At 42.1% G+C, this 23,910-nt stretch overlaps 1 protein-coding gene across 8 annotated transcripts in view; it reads left to right on the top strand.

Moving 5' to 3' along the window:
* LOC104663790 (serine/threonine-protein phosphatase 4 regulatory subunit 1-like) overlaps positions 1–23,910 on the top strand; it is a 91,872-nt gene that overhangs the window by 50,235 nt on the left and 17,727 nt on the right. For 7 of the 8 annotated variants that reach the window (XR_004052509.1, XM_010365130.2, XM_010365134.2 and 4 more), the window contains 5 exons: positions 6,557–6,703; positions 18,499–18,606; positions 19,409–19,474; positions 22,070–22,228; positions 22,842–23,026. Coding sequence is in view for 7 of the 8 variants with exons in the window: in XM_010365130.2 (XP_010363432.1) it covers positions 6,557–6,703; positions 18,499–18,606; positions 19,409–19,474; positions 22,070–22,228; positions 22,842–23,026 (665 nt within the window). In the remaining variant the exon portion in view is untranslated. The remainder of the gene's footprint in view (positions 1–6,556; positions 6,704–18,498; positions 18,607–19,408; positions 19,475–22,069; positions 22,229–22,841; positions 23,027–23,910) is intronic. The other variant, XM_010365133.2, reaches the window with a different exon arrangement.

Genomic DNA, 23,910 nt, shown 5'->3' on the forward strand with positions numbered 1-23,910 from the left:
GTGATATAAATCCTACTTGATGACGTTAGCATATATGTGTATGTCTGTGTATCCAAAATAAAAGTCCCAGTATTACTAACAATATGATGGGATTACTGAACATAGTTTAACATTTCTTTGTAATTCCTTTTGTTTTTAGGCCTCGTCCTGCTAGAGGTACCCAGTCATATTCATGTTACTGTGTTTTAAAGTCACTTGCATTAATCCTTCTCTTTGTGGTTAAGCTACCACCTTGATATATAGTTATTCTCATTTGTTTTTTTATTTTTAGGAGTTGTTTTAGCTTGTACATTTTGATTTATAATTATTTAAAATGTTTAGTTGATTCCAAAGTCAAAACTGTAAAACAAAGCATGTTCAGAGAGGTCTGACTCTGTCCCTGGCCCCTACCTCTTCTCTCCCTCCCCTGTAGGTAACTATTTCTTTTACTTTTTGGTTGGTTTCGATTCTGAAAACACACACATACGCACACACGCATGCACGTACATGTAAACAACTGAGATGATGTTCTTGTGTTCTGCACACCTGTGCCCCTTTCTTGGGTGTGGGGGGCTCCCTCTTCCTGCTGCCCCATGCTGTGTGCTCTCTGAGCATCGCGAGAGCAGGCCCCAGCATCTGTGGCATCCTCACTCCTTTCTTTGCAGTGTAGTACCCCACTAGGGGAACAGAGCAGAACTTATTGATGGACATTTGGGCTATTTCCAGTCTTTTGCCACTTTGAAATTGCTGCAGCGAATAGACTTGCATCATTTCTCTTTGTGCTAGTGTATTTGGGGATGGTTTTCCACTAAGGGTAAATTTATTTGATTTTTAATGATACACCATGTTTTCATTATCATTATTTTCAAGAGATTCTAAAATTTTGGGTTGTATTTCTCCCTTGATCCAAGCATTTTAAAAAGAGCAAATCCTCATTTTGAACTGGTAAGCAGTGTGACAGCATCAACTGGAGTTTTCAGATAAGGGAAAAAGTCCTCTTGTTTCTACTGTCCTAACATTTGGTATTTTGATGATTTTTGCATTTTCCTGTCTAGGTGCTAACATTCTTTTCCACATAGGTATAATCATAATGTGATACAGTTTCCCCATTCATTCATTTATTCGGACAGTTTCTTAGTACCCATTATGAGCCAAGCACAGTGCTTCATGCCTGGGGATGGGGAGCTGAGCAGGACAGATTTTCTGCCCTCAGAAAGCCCCCCGTCACAGACACAGTAAAACACTTTTTCCTCATAATTGTCATATTTTTAATTTTGTTGAATACTTAAATTTCGTTCAGGTTTCGTGTGTGTGTGTGTGTGTGTGTGTGTGTGCTGTAGATGCAGTGAGCGTCAGAAAGGATGCGGTTTTGTTCTTTTATTGACTTCTCTTTTTCCTTTGGATTCATTCTTGAAAAAGATTACGCTGAGTCAAGAGATTTCTTGACCTTTGTCCAGTAGCATTGCTGTATCTTCTCTTCCAGAAAGGCAGAGGCAGGAAGCGTGGTTTTGACTCCAGAATCTAGCATGGTGCCTGACACCTAGTCTGTGTTTGCTGAAGAGTCATATTTATGGCCAAGAGCAGGCTGCTCCCATGGTCAGCCCAAGCTGTGTCTGACCCAGCTTCCCAGTGTCTCCAGATCTGCCACACCTCTGCACTCCCACTTCCACTACAAACACAGCTTGCCCTTCTTTTTTTGCTCCCCTGCCTTGGACCTTCCTGTCCCCGTGGCCTCTGGCTCCGCAGCCCCTATTGCCTTCCTGCATTTACTTCCTGTTGTTCCTCAGCAGCTCCCTCTCTTGTCCCACCCTTTCAGGCCTGTCCCTGCCATCACCCCTCTATTTACTTGTCCTTTTGATGGTGCTTCTGCCACACTGGCTCTGCCGGTCCTCCCCAGCCCTTCAGTGTCCTCCGCTGCTGGTTGCTGAGCTTGATGGAGGGAGTCCTGTTGTGCATTGGTTGGTGCTGTTGCAGATTGATGGGTTCCAGTCGCGGCTGGGTTTGCAGCGTTGCTTGGCAGTCCTTTCCCTTGTCCCTTATCAACTGCATTTCCCATTATCCTTTGCAGTTCTCTTAGACCTTTGCCATTTCATCAGGCCTCCTCCCCGCTCCCTGCCTCGTGCCAAGCAGGTGACCTTGCCTTTTACATCACAGAGCAAATAGAGGCCTTCATTCTTCATCCCCTATCCCCTATGTGCAGGGAACCACCACCTACTTCATACACTCCCCAGAGCTGCCACCCAGGAACTGACGTTTCCCCTCACCTCCTCCATCCAGCTAGATCCAAGCCTTGTCTCCTTTGTTTCCATCAAAAGTACCTAACCCCTTGAGGACACCTGCTCCTCTTCATTCCCACCGGTAGTAAACACAGAAAAGTGCTGAAGTTCTTTCTCACTGACCTCTTGTTCCCTGAGGCACAGCCCAGACTCCTTCCTGGGCACCTGTCCCTTTCTGCCTTCGACTGTCCTGGCATCTGCCTGTCCCCTCTGTTCTTATGATTCTGACTTTCTTGCCCTTCCCAAATGCCCCCTCCTCTCTTCTGTCAGTCTCTGTCTTCCTTTAACAGATGCTGACTCTTTAGGATATTCACAATGGGGGCCCCTGAGAACACCCAGAGGTCCCTGATTAGGATTCTTAATTCGGCATAGATGAAGCTTCTTGTGCATGTGGGGATGGGATGGGCGTGCTAGGTTCCAGCCAGCATCTGCATCTCAGGCCAGCTGGCCCTTCTCTGTTCATCAGCAGGTACTTTTCATGGTCTATGAACATGTGAGGCATGGAATTCACAACATTGGGGGTAATATCAGTGCTATTGCCAGGACTACTGCTACCACTCACAGCACCCCTTTTTTGAGTTGTCACTGTGCTCCAGGGCTGTGCTTCAGACTAGCTTGGCTTATCTCCTTTCCTCTTGTTCACGCCGCCCCCCTCCCATCCCCCGTGTAGTATGGGTGAATTGCTGGTTAAGCAGAGAGGTGTGCTTGTGGATGCTGAGTCGCAGCTGGGCTGGAGAAGGCAGGAGGCTGGATGTCTGGTTTCATGAGGCTGCCTGTTGTATGCTATGGGACCGTGGAGGCTCTTCTAAAGCCGAGGACTGTATTTTGTCAGTTTCCGTGACAGGGTTTGTCACCTGGTAGTTTCAGTAAAGATTTGTAGACCTGAATCAGCTGCACACAGTTTGATAATGTAGCCAGAGTTCTTCAGTAGTCCTGAACTCCTCCCCTCTGTCTCACAGGAAGGGATATGCCACCCCGCTTTTAAGTCTCATGTCTTAGTTTCTCTCTGTGGTCCCATCCGGTTGTCTCAGAGCTTGCTTATTTTTCCAGCTTTCTCATTTATTTCTCATTTGATTATAATCAGTCCTCAGTCTCCCTGCTCTCTGTGTTCCTTGGCCTTGACTCAGAGCTTGTGGCCCATTCCTTCTCCTACTGCCAAGCTTTTTGAAAGAGGAACCTTCGGCCGGGCGCGGTGGCTCACGCCTGTAATCCCAGCACTTTGGGAGGCCGAGACGGGTGGATCACAAGGTCAGGAGATCGAGACCATGGTGAAACCCCGTCTCTACTAAAAATACAAAAAATTAGCTGGGCGCGGTGGCGGGCGCCTGTAGTCCCAGCTACTCGGGAGGCTGAGGCAGGAGAATGGCGTGAACTCGGGAGGCGGAGCTTGCAGTGAGCCGAGATCGCGCCACTGCACTCCAGCCTGGGCGACAGAGCGAGACTCCGCCTCAAAAAAAAAAAAAAAAAAGAAAGAGGAACCTTCACTGCCTCTACCTCTGGGCTCTTCTTCTGGCACCAGCTCCTCGTGCAGCAGCTGATGCTTTCCGGAAGCTGGGGGATAGGTATCTTGCCACGGACTCAGTGAATCTGCTCATTGTAAAATCCAGTGCTTTTTTTAAAAATTAGAGTTCAATGTTTAAAATATTATGAGATATTTTAATCACACACGAGAGAAATGTGTAATTGACACCCATATATCCACCATTCATATCCAGCAAATGTTAACATTTTGCAATTTTCTGCATATCCTTTTATTTTTTATTTAGAGGTTACAGATATGGTGGCAGCTTCTCTGTAGCCCTCCTGCATCCCATTCTTCTCCCTCCCTCCCCTTCCTGAGCCTGGCATGAGACATTCTCACCAAGTTTTCACAGTCACACCACTTGTGTAGGTGGCCCTGAATAAGAGAGTGTCTTGTTTGGGTGCTTGAAAGCTTGCACAGACGCCATCATTGCACCGTGTATTCCATTCTGCCGATTGCATGACTCGTTTGTGTCTTAGACCCTCCACATTGATCGGGATAGCTGCTGGTCATTCATTTTAGCTGCTTTATAGTATTGTATTTATATTTCTCCCACAATTTCTTTATCTACCCAGTGACATCTCTTCTTTTTTTCTTTGACCCATTTGCACCAGTTGTCACTGTTGACCAGTTTTGAGTGTTTTTACAGACCTTTACTGGGTCCCTCTAGGCATTCAATGTTGCTTCACCCGAGACAGTGGGATGCAAAGGTAACTGGACACACCCCTTGCTGGGATCCTGTAAATATTTCTCTCCTTTGGCTTCCAATAATCATGGTTGTACTAACAGTACCAGCCAGTATTCATTTAGCGCATGCCATGTCCTAGACACCATCAGAAGCCTGTCACTCCTTTCATCCCCACAACAAGCTTATGAGATAGATACTATGATTATCCAGTTTTATGGATAGGAAACTGAGGCTGAGAGAGGCCAGGTCACTTGGCCAAGATGACTCATCTAGTCACTTGGAGGATCCAGATGGGGGCTCAGCATTCAGACCCCACAGCTGTAGCCTGTACCCACTGCCGTGTTAGCTCTTGAGCTCCGGGCCTCTTCCCTGCCTCTGCCTGCACTTCTTGTTTGGGTCTTCCCCAGTCTCCATCATTAGCCCGATCCTCTCCTGCCCCTAAGAGTTGCTGTTTCTTCTCTAGGATATTGTCTTTGGTCTTCCTTTCCTTATGGTATCAGGGTTCCCGCCATGGTCTCTCTGCTACTGTGGCCCTAGGGAGACTCTACACACAGCTGAACACTAGACTGCTATCTCTCCCCCAGGTCTCTGGAGTCGGTGAATCACTGCCCTCCATTGCCACAGCCCACTGGATGGCTCTGTCTAGATGTCCGTGAATCCCATAGAGTTTAGAGACTCTAGCGTCCAGCCCTAGTCTCTCTATCCTCTATCTTGCTCTGGCTTCTGTGATTATCCTGGGTAGTCATTCTTAGCTCTCTTTAGCGCTGTCTCTCACACCTGCCCTCTTCTTTCTGTCCCCTGCCCTGACATCATGCCTCATGAAAGCCTGTGGTGGCCCAGGAGCCCCTCACCTGCTCTCTCTTGTCAGAACCACTTTAGGTTTCCAGAATGTCACCCTCCCTGAAGCCAAGTGTGATTGTGTTGCTTCTCTGCTGTTAAACTCTTGGGGGCTGCCATTGCACCTGGAGTGGTCACCGGAGGTCCTAGTGGGATCTGGCACACTTTTCCTGGCCTCATCTCAGCTTGCCCTTCATCCTCCCATTCTGCCATCTGGAACTGGTCCTACTTCTTCAGAGTATTTTGCCCCAGAGTTCATCACCCTGCACCTCAGAACGTGCTGTTTGTTCTCTGGCCCTGTAAGGCCTTCTCCCCTCCTACCCTTGCTCAGTGGATTCATTTCCTGGAGCTGCTGTAACAACGCACCACAGACTGTGCAGCTTAAAACAATAGATGTTTCTTTCCTCCCAGTTCCACAGATGGGAAGTGCAGCATCAGGGGGTTGTCAGGATGGGTTCCCTCTGGGTGCTCTAGGGGAGAATCTTTCCTTCTGCTTCCAGTCTCTGGCGGTTGCCAGCTTCTTGGGCTTGTGGCCACCTCTCTTGAATCTCTGCTGCCAACTTCACACGGCTTTGTTAGTGGCTCTTTCTTGGGCCCCTTCCCTGTGCGTTCTGTTGTACCAGACATAATTCCCATCTCAGGTGTGGCATGCCAGGGTTTACAAAGTCTCAGGAGGATGCTGCAGAGTTTTCCAGTCTCTGCCTACAAAGGAGAAAAGGTGCAAAGTCGTCCATTGATTCAGCAGATCCTTACAGAAAGCAAATTTTTTTGCCACAGGCTGCCAGGTCCTGAGGGTGCACTGGAAGACAAAGTATAAATCAGATGTGGTACCTGCCTTCTGAATTCACTCTCTGCAGCAGGAGAGACAGGTGGCAATTATGAAATCGTACAGAAAAAAATCCTGTATATGTTTTCATGCAGAAATCTGGAACAAGAGCTGTGGAGGAAAAATTCCAGGGCACTAGTCAAGTGTTGTTTGGGGACCTGTTCCAACAGGGACCAGGAGCAGAGGGGCTTTGGGCTGGAGCAGAGGAAGGTAGCCAGTCAGGTAGAGGGAGTGGCCTATTCAAAGACCTCAGGCAGGAGGGGCAGCAGAATGCAGGAAGACCCAGTGGTCTTCAGGGTGTTTAGGAGATGGAGGTGGGGGTTGGTAGGGGCTGGCTCAGCCACACCTGCTCAGTGGGGTTGGTCTATATCCTGAGGGCACTTCTGCTCACTTGTGCTTCACCTTCTGCCTTTTTTTTTCCCTTCTAGGTGAGAAAATCAAGTCAGGAAGTGCTCTTGATTCTTCTGGAACAAGATCTAATTTTCCAGCATGATATTGAAAACAAAGTGTGTCCCGTTCTGCTGCAGCTCTCTGCCCCAGACAGTGATGACGAATATAAAGCAGAAGCTGTGAGCGTAAGTCTGTCCAGCGAATGACTGCCCAGCACCTGTGGGCACTGTCCCATAAGTTGACTGATACCTGACTTGAAGTGTTACACGTGTTTGATTTTGGTCAGCACTGTTCTCATGAACAAGGTAGCCAGTTATTCAACCTAGGTTGGAGAAAGCTCACAGTTCAGCTCTGAGCATGTTTTAGAAGTAAGCATTCTTATAGCACCAATTGTTTTTTTTTTTTTGAGACGGAGTCTCGCTCTGTCGCCCAGGCTGGAGTGCAGTGGCCGGATCTCGGCTCACTGCAAGCTCCACCTCCTGGGTTCACACCATTCTCCTGCCTCAGCCTCCCGAGTAGCTGAGACTACAGGCACCCGCCACCTCGCCCGGCTAGTTTTTTGTGTTTTTTTTTTTTTAGTAGAGACGGGATTTCACCGTGTTAGCCAGGATGGTCTCGATCTCCTGACCTCGTGATCCGCCCGTCTCGACCTCCCACAGTGCTGGGATTACAGGCTTGAGCCACCGCACCCGGCCAGCACCAATTGTTTTAAGAAGAAAAGGCTTGAGAAATCAGAATGATTTGGGCTTAGCAGCAGTAGCTGGCTTAGATTTCTGTTGGACAAGATGCTGAGATTTATAGGTAAGTCCTTGAACCTACTTGGACCATGGGCCTTCCTTCTCAAAGTAAGACCCCTAGTATGGTATGTGAGATAATTTTAGGTGGTACTTAGACAATTAAGAAGAAAATTTAGTAGACTTGTGTGTCTGTAGATTAGGAGAAGACTAAGACAGATATGTAAGCAAATAAGAAGAATCACTGTGAAGAATGCAGATGTGGCCAAACATTTACAGGCATTTGGGAGATGCTGTGTTAAAGTATTTGTGCTTCTGTCAGTCAGAGATGTGCAGTGAAAGGAATAGTATAAATGCTCATTGTCTTCTAGTTAATAGTCTGGTATCCTTGGGTTTGCAAGATTCTGTGTCCATTTTTAAATGATTATACAGTCGGGATTTTCTACTCGCTTCTGGAGTCCTTGTTCACAAACCAGCAGCTGATGATCCAGTGCTGGCTTTTCTTGCCCTCAGATCAAGATGTCTCCATTTGTCCTTGCGCCTTTTCCTTTGTGGCTCAAGGGGAGGTCGCAGTGGGCCATCTTGTTTTCTTTAGCTGCTGCTCCTCCACTGACCCATGCAAATAATGCTGTATGGCATGACCCTTTCTGTTTGCCTTATAGAAGCAAATAGCTCCAGGATTATTCCAACATTTTAGGAAAAATTTGTCCCTAAAGGATGTAAAAAAATCATAAGCATTAATTATGAGTATAATAAAATATACAGAAGATAGTCGTTTTCCTGTTTGGGAAACAATGACGTTAGAGAAAGGAATTATTTTCTTTTTTTAAAGTGCAGAAACGTTATACGCCATGGAGCTAAAAAATTGTATTACAGCATCAGAACATTTGGCAATTATTCTTCATTTATGTAAAAGTTTTCTTCAACTATGTGTTAAAGGTCTGGCTTTTAAACTAATTTAATTTTTTGCATATTCCATATGTTTGTAAGATGAATCAGGCTGAAGAATAATTGATTATTAAAATTCAAATTCTCCAGGGTTCTTTTATAAATTTCAAGTTTCTCTATAAGAAATTAAATTTGTTTTGCAAAATGAACCTGGATAATATCATTTAGTTGGGGTATTTGGCAGTTGATCAGTGAACTTTGCCAACTAGATCTTCTTTTTCATTTGGAAGTTGGTTAGGCAGGGTTCCAAGGTTACGACTGACAACTGAATATCTTATCCCTAAAGGCTGATAATACCATGAAAAATAATACTAAAGGCATTTTTGCATGATTTTTATTTTGTTTTCTTTCCAGATACTCCATTCTTGTCAGCAATATTCTTCTTCTTCTTCATTTTTTTTGGTCGAAATATTTGGAAAATATTACAAGCCTTCAAAAAGCTATCTGCACAAATCACTTGCAGAACAAATTAGTTCACATAAATTGTATTTTTCATTCCAAGCGAGATGCTGGTCTCATTACTTGAATGGATAGGATTTGAACTGTGGCTGCAAGAACAGAAGTGATCTTGAACCTCCTACCCACCATGGCCCAGGCTGCGCTTGTCTGTTTCTCCCAGGTGTTCCTGCAGGACCTCTGCTTTTCCTCCCGTGGAGATCTGTTGGGAGTGGAATGTGGGATGTCTGGTCTGGCCCGTGTGTGCTTTGCTCCAGTTATTTCCCCAGACCCTGGAGGCCAAGGGGCCTTGGCGGGGTGCAGGGGGGACTTGCCCCTTGAGTACGAGAGAGCTGTGGAACACAGACAGAATCTCTTCTTTTTAGCTAGGAAATGACAATGTGGGTAGAGTAAATGACAGTGTGGGTAGTCATTATCCAAGGAAGAGAAGGCCACATGTATGCTTTGTAGAGCTCCCCTAGGAAGGCAGGGTTCTGATTTAGCTGGTCTGTGGGTGATACCCCAAACATTGCGGGTGCCAGTGTGTATCCATTAGGAGATGATTCAGGGAGCTGTCAGCTAAAAGGGTGATGAGGAAAGAAGCAAATTGGGCTGGTCAGATGCCGTCTGTGTTTGGGGGCTCTCTTTGCATCCAGATGGTGTGAATATTGCTACATCTGTACTGTACATAAACACGCTTACTCAGAGCAGTGCCATTTTGAAGGAAGTGCCTCAACTCCCAAGGAGACTGCACGTCTTCATGGACAAAATACATCTGTTCATTCGACTTTTCACTGTCATTAGAACTTACAATTAGTTGATTCTGATGCTAACAACTCTAGTGCCTATATGACTGGGAAAATCAGAGATAACCAACTGCATGTGTCCTGGGTGTTTTAGATTGAGTTATGCAGGACAGCTTCCATGTTGGGACATGAGTACATGGAATCCTGGGAAGTACATCGCATTTTCCTTTGTGAAACCCTTCTAGAAACCCTACGCAATGTTAGTGACTCTGTCCTTGATGCAGTCAGAAGGGTTAGCTCTGTCTTCTGTCACTTAGCAGTTGAGTTGTGAAATTCTGTTTATTTCTCCCTCAAGATGGTGAGCTTCTTAAACACTGGACTGTGGTATCTTTGCACTATCAGCACCCAGCACAGTGCCAGGCTCAGAGTCAGTACTAAATAAATGTTTGTTGGATGAATGAATCGGTAAAAACTGCAAGAACTGTGTCTTGTAATTATATCTAGACAGGATAAACAGGCCACTGGAGACCAATTATAATTCCTCTTGCTTGCAGGGACGCCATTAGCATTCCGAGATTATAACTCATTGTCAGAAGTCTATTTTTCTCTCTCAACATGTTTTCACATTAAGGCTTCCTCATTTTTTGTCATCATTTCTATTTTTAAGCTCATTTTTATTTGTGCATGTATTTAAGAAGAATGTTGTGGTTATGTGCTACAAAGAATAGTTAACTCCAAGCAACTAAGTGAAGATCGTCATTCCATACAAGTGGTTCCCAGGGCCACGGGAATATAATCTCTTGTCACTTGGTGTGCTGACTTCTAATGACTCTGGATTTGTTTTATGCTGTATAGTAATAAGGTCATGCGGGTGTGGCAGATGGAGAGGGGTGGATGGAGATACTGGGAGTGCTTTAGTTGCCCATCACACTGGATACGGAAGCCTCACATCCTCATTTATTGTGGCTGTCACTTTGTACAACTCTGCTAAGCATCACATCAGAAATATGTGTCCTCTGTGTTCTGAGGACACAAACCTTTTCCTTACTTGTGTTATGGGCTAGTTTCCCCTTCGCCCCACCCCCATTGGTTTTCTTTCCCCTCTTCCTGTATGCAAATTCCAAATAGAATGATGGGTAGATTACTAACTCAGACCATTTTCTACTGTAAATAGGCAGTGCTGTGTATATAGTGAGAATAACAGACTTTAGAGACAGGAAGTCCTTCTTCCTCCCATCCCTGCCTTTCTCCATCCCTTTCTTGTCACCCCACTTCGGTCCTTCACTCCCCTGCCTTACCCTCTTCCTTCCTCATTTTGTTCTTTCCTCCCTTTCTTTTTACTTTGTTGGGGGAATGGAAGAATTATTTCACAATTTTGTTTTTGGCAACTTTTCATCTTGTTTCAATTTCAAACTTGCAAGAAAGTTGCAAGAATAGTAATATGAATTCCCCTATACCTCTCTCTGGCTTCTTTAGTAATTTATATTTAGTTTCATTTGTTTTATCTTTTTTTCTCTTCCCCTCCATCTCTCCCTCTCTCTCCACACGTACAGACAGATGCATATTTACTGTATTTATTATTTTCTGAGACATTTGAGACTCAGTTGGAGGCATTGTCCCTCTTTACATCTAAATACTTCAGTTTTTAATTTAATTTTTTATTAAGGACAAACAGCAGCATTCATCTAAATACTTCGATGTATATATCCTAAAAGGAAGGAAATTCTCTTATATAACCGTAGTACAATGATCAAAATAGGAAATTTCACACTGATACAGTGCTAATGTTATAGCCGCAGTTCCTATGCAAACATCTTTGTTCAGATCCCAGTCCAGGGTCCCTTGCTGCACTGAGCTGCCCTATCTCTTTGGTTTCCATTAATCTGGAACAGTTCCCACGTCTGTCTTTGAATTTTGTAACACTTAAATATTGGAAGATTACTGGCCACATTTGTTTTGCAGAGTGCCTCCCTGTTTGGCTTTGCCTGATGTTTCCTTGTGATTGGATTCAGACTCTGTCTTTCTGGCAGGAGTATCACAGAAGTGATGTATTCCCAGTGTGTCATGGCAGGAGGCACAAGACTTCAGCTTGTCCTAATATTGGTGATGTTAACTTTGATGACCTAATAGATAGACGTGGTATCTGCCAGGTTTCTCCAGTGTGCTCTTTTTTCTCTCGGGAAGTAATGAGGAGAGTTACCTTGAGACGATTTAAGTATGCTTTTCTCCGTCAGACCTTTACCCACTAGCGTTGCTGTCTATTGATGATTCTGGTTGGCATTCTGCTATGCTCCCTTCTCCATAATTTGCCACCATTTTGTTGAGGATTTTCGTATCTATATTCAAGAGAACAATTTTCTTTTCCTATTATGTCTTTGTTGGATTTTAGAATCAGAATTATTCTGGCTTCGAAAAATGAGTTGGGAAGTATTCCCTCCTTTTCTATTTTCTGAAAGGTTTTGTTTAAGATTGGAGTTATTTTTTTCCTTAAACATTTGTTAGAATTCTCCAGTAGAACCTGTGGTCCTAGAGTTTTCTTTGCGAGATGGTTTTTCATAACAGATTTAATTCAGATACGGTGCTGTTCAAATTTCTTCATCTGTGTAACTGGGTAAGTTGTACATTTCAGGGAATTTATTAATTTCATGTAAGTTGTCAGATTTATTGGGTTAGACTTGTTCACGATATTCTTTTATTATCTTTTTAATGTCTGTAAGATCTGTAGTGTTATCCCCTTTCAGTTATGATCTTGGTAATTTGTGCTTTTTTTCTCTCTTGATCAGTCTTGCTAGGGGCTTATCAAATTTATGTTTTCAAGCCAATTTTCGGCTTCGTTGGTTTTATCACTTATTTCTTTTTCATTGATTTCTACTGTTTATTATTTCTACCCTTCTCCTTTCTTGAGTTGTTTGCTTGTCCTTTTTTTAGCTTTTTAAAGAGGAAACTGTTTTTAAGCCTACCTTCTTTTCCATTTTAAGCATTTAAAGCTACACATTTAATGTTAATGTCTGTGTAATATATTAACCCTTTCATCATTGAGAAATGTCTGAGAGTAATCCATATTTTATAATCAATTATGATAGTAATATAACCACTCTAGCATTTTATACTTATTGCTTATTTTATTTGTTTATATTTTTTTACTCTCAATTTATATGTCTTTACATTTCAAGTGTTTCTGCTTTTGTTAGCATCTAGTTGGGTCCTGCTTTTATATCCAGTCTAATAGTTTCTGCTGTTTAATTAGTGTGTTTAGTTCATTTATATTTAATGTAATTATTGATATGTTTGGTTTTATTTTTGCCATTTCTCTGTTTTCATTTGTCTCATCCGTTTTGTTGTTAATTCTTTTCTGTTTTCTTTTGGGCTAATGAGTGTTTTTCAGCATTGCATTTTAATTCCTCTATTGAGATTTTAAAAAATATATCACCTTTTGCAACAGCGTGGTTGCATTCACTTGCCTTCATCCTTTGTGCTGTTGTTTTCGTGTATATTACATTATGAGCCTGCAAATACACTGTTAGGCCATTCTTGGATTGCTATGCAGAAATACCTGAGACTGGGTTATTTATAAGAAAAGAGGTTTAATTGAATCATGGTTCTGCAGACTATACAGGAAGCGTAGTGCCAGCATCTGCTTCTGAGGAGGTCTCAGAAACCTTTTACTCATGGCAGAAGGCAAAGTGGGAGCAGGCATGTCACATGATGAAAACAAGAGCAAGAGAGGAAGTGGTGGGGAGGGAGGTGCCACACTTTAAGTAACGAGATATGCAAGAACTCACTATTGTGAAGATAATACCAAGCAATGAGGGATCCACCCCCATGACCCAAATACCTCCCACCAGGCCCCACCTCTAATACTGGGGATTACCGTTCAATTTGAGATTTGGTGGGGACGTATATTTAAACCATATGGTACAGTATTTTAATTTTTGATTTAAAGAGATATATCTTTTGAAGAGAGTAGTAAAAAAGGAAAAAATGCAGCCTTTTATATGCCCATTTTTACCATTTTTGGTGATTGTCATTGTTTCCTTTCCTAGATATGAGTTACCATCTGGTATCCTTTCCCTAAAAGCCAGAAGAACTTCCTTTAGTACCTTTTGTAGTTCAGGTTGGCCGATGATGAAATTTATTAATTTTTGTTTATCTGAAAATGTCTTTATTTTGTATTTATTTTTGAATGATAGTTTTGCTGGATGTAGAATTGTGAGTTAAAAAGGTTTTTTGTTTCTTTTCTTTTAGCATTTTGAAGATACCATTCTGTTGTCTTCTGGCCTTCTTTGTTTCTCATGAGAAGTCATCTGCCATTTATATTGTACTCGTATATATAAAATATCCCCTTTTCTCTGCTCATGAGATTTTTCTCTTTACCTTTGGATTTTAGCAGAGTTAGTATGCTGTTTTGTCTCCATCGAACTTCTTGGATTCGTGTGTTAAGCCTTTCAACTAATTTGGGAAGTTTGGGCTGTTGTTGTTTTAAATACCTTTTTCTGTATTCTTTTTCTCCTTTCAGTTTGTGACTTAGATAACACAAAGTTGGGACCCTTAACATTGTCCCACAGGTCTTTGAGGCATTGTCTAGTTTTCTTTAATCATTTTTTTATCTCTGATGTTTAGATTTGATAATTTTTATTAATTTATCTTTAAGTTTATTGATTCTTTTTTTACATCTCTCCAATCTGCTATTAGGCCTAACCAGCAAATTTTTAATTTCAGTTATTGTATATTTTGCTCTAGAATTTCCCTTTTGATCTTTTATAGACCTTTACAGTTTCTATATCTCTATTGTATAGAAAGTCCCTGTCTATTCTTTATGTGTTTTTCCTTGTAATTCTTGAGTATATTTATAACAGCTCCTTTAAAGTCCTTGTCTGGCCCTTGCAACATTTGGATCATCTTGATGTTGGTTTTCATTGACTAATATTATGGATCACTTTTTTTTTTTTTTTTTTGAGACGGAGTTTCGCTCTGTGGCCCAGGCTGGAGTGCAGTGGCCCGATCTCAGCTCACTGCAAGCTCCGCCTCCCGGGTTCCCGCCATTCTCCTGCCTCAGCCTCCCAAGTAGCTGGGACTACAGGCGCCCACCACCTCGCCCGGCTAGTTTTTTGTATTGTTAGTAGAGACGGGGTTTCACCGTGTTAGCCAGGATGGTCTCGATCTCCTGACCTCGTGATCCGCCCGTCTCGGCCTCCCAAAGTGCTGGGATTACAGGCTTGAGCCACCGCGCCCGGCCCACTTTTTTCTTATTAATGCATGAGTAGTGATTTCTGATTGGGCAGTGGACATTATAAATGGTACATTGCAGAGTCCCTGGATTCTGTTATGTTTTTCTAAAATGATTTCTGTCCTAGGAGGCAGTTACCTTGATTAATCTCCAACTCCAAATTATCTGCCTTGTGAGCAGAAGCTGAAATCTGTGCACAGTGTATTTAATTTCTGACTGCTGCTTTTTTTCTGGGTCCTCTGGGATCTCCCCCACATATATGTAGTTTAGCAGTCAGCCAAAGATTTTAAGTACATTTTATGCACAGATTTTGGACCTTACTTGCAAATCTCTCCTGTTGCAGTATATCTTTTAAGAGTAGCCTGTCCTCCAGTTTCTGCCTTTTGGTTGCTTTCTACTGCTTTCACAGGGTGTTTTTTTATGTTTTGTCAAGATTTTATGCTTTTTAGCTATAGGAGGGTTAGTTTAACTTAGACTGTGCTATTACCAGAAGTCTTGGTTCTTTTTTTTAGTTTCCATTTCTTTGATAAGATTCCTGATCTGTTCATTCATTGTGACCCTATTTTCCTCTTTGTACTTGAGCGTATTTGTAATAGCTGCTTTAAATTCTTTTAAAGTCTTCTAATTCTAGTATCTGGATTTTCTGTGGGTGTTTTTTCTGCTGACTGATACTTTTCTTGACTATGAGTCACATTTTCTTATTGCTTCTCATGTCTATAGATTTTTCATTTTCTATTTTGTAGAAACTCTGGATTTTGTTATTTACCTCTAGAGAGTATTGACTTTGTTCTAGAAAGCAGTTCAGATTCTGTTTTTCCTGTAGTAGGCAGCAGCTGAAACAGCTCACTTCTTTCATCCTTAAGTTACTGTTTGTCTATGAACCGCATCATCTCCCCTGTGCATGGATAGTTCAGAGATCAGCCAAGGATTAGGGTAGGATTTAACCACGGATTTTGGAACTTTCCTTTCTTTGGCTCCCTCCTTCCTTCACAGTAAAACTGTAGCTTTAAAAAATTTATGTGTGTCTGTATGTATTTATTTCACTAGCTTTAGGGACACAGGTGGTTTTTGGCAACATGGATGAATTGTATAGTGGTGAAGTCTGGGATATTAGTGTACACATCACTTGAGTAGTGTACATTGAACACCAATAGGTGGTTTTTCATCCATCACCCCTTTCTGACCCTCTCCCCTTCTGAGTCTCCAGTGTCCATTATATGACTGTGTTTGCCTTTGCATACCCATAGCTTAGCTTCCACTTGTAAGTGAGAACATGGGGCATTTAGTTTTCCATTCCTGAGATACTTCACTTACAATAATGGCCTGCAGTTCCATCCAAGTTACTGCAAAAGACATTCTTTTGTTCTTTTTTATGGCTGAGTAATATTCCATAGTATATATATATATATACACTACATTAAAAAATATATATGTGTGTGTGTGTGTGTATATATGTATATATATATATATATATTTTTTTTTTTTTTTCCTTTTTTTGAGATATCGTCTTGCTCTGTTGCCCAGGCTGGAGTGCAGTGGTGCAGTCTTGGGTTACTGCAGCCTCAACCTCCTCGGCTCAAGTGATCCTCCCATCTCATTCTCCCAGGTAGCTGGGACTACAGGCATGTACCACTACACCCAGCTAATTTTGTTTACTTTTTTAGAGACTTGTCTCACTGTGTTGCCCAGACTACAACATTTTCTTCGTCTTCTCCTCAGTTGATGGGCACTTAGATTGATTCCATATCTTTGCAATTGTGAATTGTCTTACAATAAGCATATGCATACGGGTGTCTTTTTTATATGATGATTTCCTTTCCTTTGGGTTTATACCCAGTAGTGGGATTGCTGGATCGAATGGTAGACCTACTTTTAGTTGGTTGAGAATTCTCCATAATGTTTTCCATAGAAGTTGTACTACTTTACATTCCCACCAGCAGTATATAATTGTCCCCTTTTCACCACATTCATGTCAATATCTATGTTTTTTGACTTTTTAATAATGACCATTCTGACTAGGGTAACATGGTATATCATTGTGGTTTTAGCTTGCATTTGTCTGATAATTAGTGATGTTGAATATTTTTTATATGCTTGTTGACCATTTGTATATCTTCTTTTGAGAAATGTCTGTTCATATAATTGGCCCACTTTTTAGTGGGATTATTTATTTTTTTCTTCTGATTTGAGTTCCTTGTAGATTCTGATATCAGTTCTTTGTTGGATGCATAGTTTGCAAATATTTTCTCCCATTCTGTGGGTTGTCTCTTTGATGATTATTTCTTTGCTGTGCAGAAGCTTTTTAGTTTAATTAGGTCCCATTTATTTATATTTGTTTTAATTAAATTTGCTTTTGGGGTCTTAGTCATAAATTCTTTGCCTACACCAGTGTCCAGAAGAGTTTTTCCTAGATTTTCTTTTATAATTTTTATGGTTTCAGGTCTTAGATTTAAAATCTTGAGTAGATTTTTGTATAAAGGGAGAGATAAGGATCCAGTTTCATTCTTCTCCATGTAGCTAGCCAGTTTTCCCAGCACCATTTATTGAATAGAGTATCCTTTCCCTGGTGTATGTTTTGAATGCATTGTCAGAGATCAGTTGGTTGTAGGTATTTGACTTTATTTCTGGGTTCTCTATTCTGTTGCATTGGTTTGCTTTTATACTGTTACCATGCTGTTTTGGTTACCATAGCCTTGTACTGTAATTCAAAGTTGGGTAATGTGATGCCTCCAGATTTGTTCTTTTAGCTTAGTGTTGCTGTGGCTATTCTGACTCTTAATTCCATATGAATTTTAGGATTTTTTTTTCTAATTCTGTGAATAGTGAATTGATATTTTGATAAGAATTGCATTAAATCTGTAGATTACTTTGGGCAATGTGGTCATTTTTATGATATTGATTCTTCTAATCCATGAACATGGAATGTATTTACATTTGTTTGTGTCATCTGTGATTTCTTTGGGCAGGGTTTCGTAGTTCTCTTTGTAGAGATCTTTTACTTCCTTGGTTAAGTTATAAGCATTTTATTTTTATTTTTTGTAGTTATTGAGTTCTTGAATTGATTCTCATCTTGCTCATGGTTAGTATAAAGTAGTGCTACTAATTTGTCTACATTGGTTTTGTAACCCAAGACTTTACTAAATTCATTTATCAAATCTAGGAGTCTTTTGGAGGAGTCTTTAGGGTTTTCTAGGTATGAGATCATATCATCAGCAAGCAGAGACAGTTTCTTTTTTCTGGTTGGGGTGCCTTCTTTTCTTTCTCTTGTCTGATTGCTCTGGCTAGGACTTCTACCTGTTGCTTTTGCTTGAGGACTAGCTACCCTGCATAGCCATGTAGAACGGGAAATACCCTCAGGCCAAAAGCAGCATAAATGCAAAATTTAATCATTTTTTTTTCTTGTAAGGGTCTGCTCTTTAGTTTCTCCGGAATGTGATGATTTTCCAGTGCTTACCATGTCCTGCTGTCACTGGATGTCTCACCTCCCCACTGTTTCTGTTTAGTCATGCTATTTAACCTCTTGCAGCATTTCCCCATCTGGAAACATGAGGGTAAATAATACCCATGTCATAGGATTCTTGGGAAGGTAAAATAGGCCAATGCACATACATTTTGTTTGTTTGTGTGTTAGGTACAAGGTGGGGACCTGGCAGATGGTAACTCTTGAGCTTCAGACAAACATTTATCCGAGTCAAACTGGGGAAATGTTGGGCCTTCTGTTGATCTTATAAGTTGACAAAACTCAAAAGAAGGTGTTTTTTATTTTTCCTTCTTAGGTATGTTGGGAATATTTTGACTATTGGCTTTTGGAATATATCTTTAGTGCTATATGTGACTTAAATGCTTTGGCATTTTAAATGATTCGATTTTTTTTTTTTCTTAATTTATAGATAATCTGCAAAATGGCTTCCATGCTGAGTAAGAGTACAGTTGAACACCTGCTACTCCCCCGATTCTGTGAACTGTGTGGTGATGGGACGCTCTTTCAAGTTCGGAAGGTAGGAATGTAAGAATTCCAAAACTCTTAAAGTTAAAAGTTCAAAATGGGTTTCTGTAAAGTTTTTGGACTTCTTCAGTAGACATAGTCTGGGGGAAAAATGTGTCCAGTGTGAAATCTGTAAGGGAAGTGTCTGAACAGTGTTGCCAGTTTTTACTGCAGTTAGGAAATGCATAGAGACCTGGAGATAAGAGTATGTGTGAGTAGACCTGTTGCTCTCAGACACAGGGTGAGAGTTAGGGGACCTTGCTCATTTATGGTTAGATGCCCAGGCTTGCAAGGTCTTTGATTATCTGTGGTGATTTGATCCAGAACCTTCTTACCTTTGCTATACCTTCCAACCCCAAATTCGCATTTAGTCACTTGCCATTTGGTTGTCAAATTCTTCCTTTTGAAGTCTGTTACTATCGCTCCCTAAACAGCCTCATCCTGCACCTTGCTGTCTGGCCATCACCCCTCTGGTCTCTGTTCATGATACACAGGCAGGACAGCAGGTCTCCTTTGCCATGCAGGGAATGTTAAGGGGCCTCTTTTGCCTTATTGCTAACATGCCTTCTGTATCAAGATCAATTAGGAGCCAGAAAAATCCTAGAATTTGGCACCTTATTGCAAATCTTCTGTTTTTGATGCAGTGGAGGCACCTGGCATAACGCTCTGTGGGCGATGGGCTTGGGAAAGGCTTGATAGCTGCCTGACTAGAGGGGTAATTGCTCTCAAGTTTCCTGCTTGTTAGTTTTTACTTTGTTTTTTGTTAAGACAGGAAGAAAGGTAAGAATAATGGATATGCCTTTTGCCCTTTTAAGGTTTGTGCTGCAAATTTTGGTGATATTTGTCATGCTGTTGGACAAGAAGCCACTGAGAAATTTTTGGTATGTGACATTTTGGCCAATTGTAATTGTTTATTTGCTTCTTAATGTACTTTCAAAATCACTTAAGTTTTGTATTTATGAGTCTGTTACTGTGGAATGGCAGCTCAATTTTGCATTTGTTAATTTCAGATTTCATGACTTATGAAGCTAACATTTTCCTAAGCATTAGGTAGCTGGTCTATGGAATGGGCTGGAAGCAACCCCCATCTTCTTTCCTGTGGGCTTGGCTGTCTCCTCCTTATAGGTCACTTTTCCGTGCTTTATTCTCACTGTCCAAGCTGCTCTCTCTCTTCTCTCTCTCTGCAGCTCTTTCTAGAACACCACTCTACCACCTCACTCCTGGGCCTCAAAACCACTGTGATTTTTTTTCTTGGTTTATAGGTTAAAATCTAGAGCCTTCTGGGCCTTCCAGGTTCCTTCGTAGATGACTTCGTAGATGACTCACCTCCAGTCCCCTTTCTCAGTTCTGAACACTACCCTGGCCTTGGTGGGTCTCACCTCTGGCCATATATATGAAGCTTGGGGAGGGCCCAGGCACCTGCATTTTTGATAAAGCCCCATATGATCTGATGCATAGCAGGGTAGAGATCCCCTTCCCTAAGCAGTCAGGTGACTTCAGCATCCTTGAGGCTTCTCGCTGTTTCACACCTCTGGGCCTGTGCTCACTAAGAGCATCTTCCCTGCCTGGTGGGACCCTCCTCACACTTCCAACCCAGCTTGAATTGCTTCTGTGAAGTTCTTTCCTTGTCTAGGCTGACCTACCTGCGGTGCCAGACAGAATCAGCTTCTCGCTTCTCAGCATCCTGGTAGCATTTGTTCAGAGGAGCTGAGGAGCTTCTTGAGGGCAGGGACTGACTGCATTGTGTTCATCCTTGTTTCCCCAGTGCCTACCCCATCAATCCCCGGCCCCTAGAGAACCTTGCTCCGTGAGCATTTGTCACTTTTATTTGACAGAATATACTCCTTGTATGGGTGAGATTTTGACCTCAAAAAGTTTAAACTTTAAATTGATTTTTAAATTTAAGTTCAGAAGCTCATTTTATTTTATTTAAGGTATAAGCCATGTCAACACAGTTCTAACCCAAGAATAATTTTTAATGGGCTGTTGCTTTGAATATGTAGTGATTTTTTTTTTTTTTTTTTAATTTTGAGACACTGCCTGGCTCTGTCACCTAGGCTAGAATGCGGTGGTATGATCTCGGCTCACTGCAACCTCTGCATCCTGGGTTCAAGCTAAGGCTGGATCCTGCCTTCGTCTCCTGAGTAGCTGGGATTACAGGCATGCACCACTGCGCCCAGCTAATTTTTGTATTTTTGGTAGAGACAGGGTTTCACCATGTTGGCCAGGCTGGTCTCGAAATCCTGACCTGGTGATCCACCCACCTTGGCTTCCCAAAGTGCTGGGATTACAGGCGTGAGCCACCACACCCGTCTACAGTGAACATTATCTTCTACTTAATGTATCTGAATGAAGAATGGAAGAATGGCAGTGGGTAACATGCTAATCATTTGTAGGTAGATATTGCCATGATTATATCATATTCCCATCTGCGAAGCATTTTAGACTATTTTACATTAGGATATTAAAAACACAGCCTTTTTAAAGGATACATTTTAAAAGGAGATGTAATCATGACCTTTACAGAGATATGAAATGAACATGTTTCAAAGATTTTATTTAACTCATTTATTAGTGAGGAAAACCAGTAAGATATTACAGCCAGTTTAATGGAGAACTCAAAGTACTCATTTATAGTCAGAGCAAGGAATACCGAAGTGAACTTACAAATGAATTCAAAACTGGTCAATATCCAGGGTGATAATTGATTGCATTTCACTGGACAACAATTTGCATTTCTGTTGGCAGGAATTATTTGCATTACTATCAGGTTTTAGCAACTTTCCTTCTATCACTTCAGGGTTGTAAAATAGCGAGTCAAAGACAGTGATACCTGGATGGGTGAGTTAGTTGGGACATCTACTGTTTCAGAGTCTCTCACAATCTTCTCTACAATTTACATAACAAATATCAGTCATTCTGCCCTTTTTGGGGTTTTCTCTATTATCTGTTAAAGGTAACCAAGTCATTTACTAAAATTAGGAGGTAAAAGAAATGTTAATTTCCACTTCTTGTAGTATCTGTTTGTTTCAAATGATTCCTTTTAGACCAGTATGTATTTTCCTTTTCCTTGTCATTAATTTCTGCATATGCCTTCACTACTTCATTAAAATAGGTTCCAGCACTTTGGGAGGCCGAGGCGGGCAGGTCACTTGAGGCCAGGAGTGCGAGACCAGCCTGGCCAACATGGAGAAACCCCATCTCTACTAAACATAAAAAAAAAAATTAGCCGGATGTGGTGGCACATGCCTGTAATCCCAGCTACTCCGGAGGCTGAGGCAGAAGAATCGCTTGAACCTGGGAGGCGGAGGTTGCAGTAAGCCGAGATCACACCACTGCACTCCAGCCTGGGCGACAGAGCGAGACTCTGTTTCACAAAAACGAACAAACAAACAAACAAACAAACAAACCAAACAGGTTCTGCTCTTTCTCAGGGCCTCCAATTGGAGTAGCACTCTTGTTGTTTGTTTTGGCAGATCCCAAAGTTCTTTGAGCTCTGCTCTGATGCTGTTTGGGGCATGCGGAAAGCCTGTGCGGAGTGCTTCACAGCTGTGTCACACAGCTCCTCCCCTGGGGTCCGCAGAGCCCAGCTCTCCCCGCTCTTCATCAGACTTGTCAGCGACCCCTGCCGATGGGTGAGTGAGTGCCAGCAGCCCTGTCCAGACAACTGGCCTGTGTTGACCAACTGTCCAGCTATGTCTGGCTTCCAGGCTGGGATTCACTTCTGGACTCGTAACTTTGTATTTTGTCCCTTCAGTTACTGATTGCCATAATCACATTTACACCGTGTGAGGTCTCAGGGAAACTAAAATTTCAAAAACTTGGGGTGAATTAAGAAGATGAGGTATACCATACCATTTATAGTGAATGAATATCATGAAAATCATAATTGAGAAAGAAAAAACGATGGAACTGAACTGTTACCTTTTCTGTTGCTGTCATAAACATGTCTGTAATGATTAATAAGGCCTGTTCAAATACTTGATACAAAATGTATTATTCATATAAAATTAATATTCTGGAAGAATGAATATAGTATAATGGGGCTAAATTTTTCCTTACTTTCTGTTGAATAATACTGTTTGGAATTTAGGGAATGATTTGGAAAGCAGTAAATGTCCATAGATGTTACGTGCTGGAGAGTAGCTTGTGTGATGTCCAGCCACGTGTTTCAGCCTGGACTCAGGCCTGGCCACCACCGCTGGCCGATGCTGCATTCATTCACTGCAGTGTTCTCTCTGGTTCCAGGTGCGCCAGGCTGCCTTCCAGTCCCTCGGCCCCTTCATTTCCACCTTTGCAAACCCCTCCAGGGCTGGCCTTTATCTTCGAGAGGATGGTGCCCTGAGCATCCGGCCTCTCACCCCGGATTTCGACTCTGGTTTTGCCTCTGGCTCACACGCTCCCAGCAGTGGTGGTAACACTTCCCCTACCAGGTATGCTCTGGCTAGGGTCACCACCAGGACCCTCGATGTACCTTAAGCACCCACCTAAAATTTCATCAATTATCTTGTCTCGAGTTTTAGTAGTGACCTTCTGGGCAAGATGGAATATTAGAGCTTTAATTATGTAAAGAAGCAAAAAGTAATTGCAATAATGATTTTGAAACATGACTACTGGGTTATAAATAATGAAGCTACTGTGTCTCCTGAATTTAGATAAAATACGCATTGACATTAGTGATTAAACAACCTATAAAGAAAATTTTCTCTTACTTTTTGATTAATTAAGTGCTCTGGGTAATTTACCTAGGGAAAAATGTGAAGTCTTCCAAATGTACTTTTTTGGAGGTTAGGTTGCATGTACATAAAGGCGACACTCCTGACCAACAGTGGTAGACCCTCCAGTGTTTGCTAGTATGGCGCTGGATCTTGACTTTGTCATGTCTTTCCTCTGAGGCTGATGTGTATACACTAACCATCCTATTTGAGGTCGTTTGTAAACGTCTCTCCATTGTTGCTAGCATGCAGGTGTGTGAGAGTGGGTAACTGATGCCTCACAGAATACAAATCCTTCTGAGGTTGGCCCATCCTCCCTTTATCCCTCTTCTATCAGAGTTCATTGAGCTCCTGCTGTATGGCAGGCCCATGGGCAGTGTCTTCCTCAAGACCTCAGGGTGGTTAACAAATAGCCAGCTCTTACCAGTTTCAGCGCCTTTTATTTTCTAATGCCTGCCCCCTGGTGGAAGTACTCATGAGCAGGAAATGGATGAAATGTACCAAAGGTGCTGCAGCAGAAGTCCAGGCCAGCTCAGCCCTGGAATGTAGTGGCAAGACTGGCTGAACTTTCAGGTGGTGTTTTCAGTGCCCATCATACTCCC

This window comes from Rhinopithecus roxellana, chromosome 13 (genome assembly GCF_007565055.1).
Source record: "Rhinopithecus roxellana isolate Shanxi Qingling chromosome 13, ASM756505v1, whole genome shotgun sequence".
NCBI lineage: Eukaryota > Metazoa > Chordata > Mammalia > Primates > Cercopithecidae > Rhinopithecus > Rhinopithecus roxellana.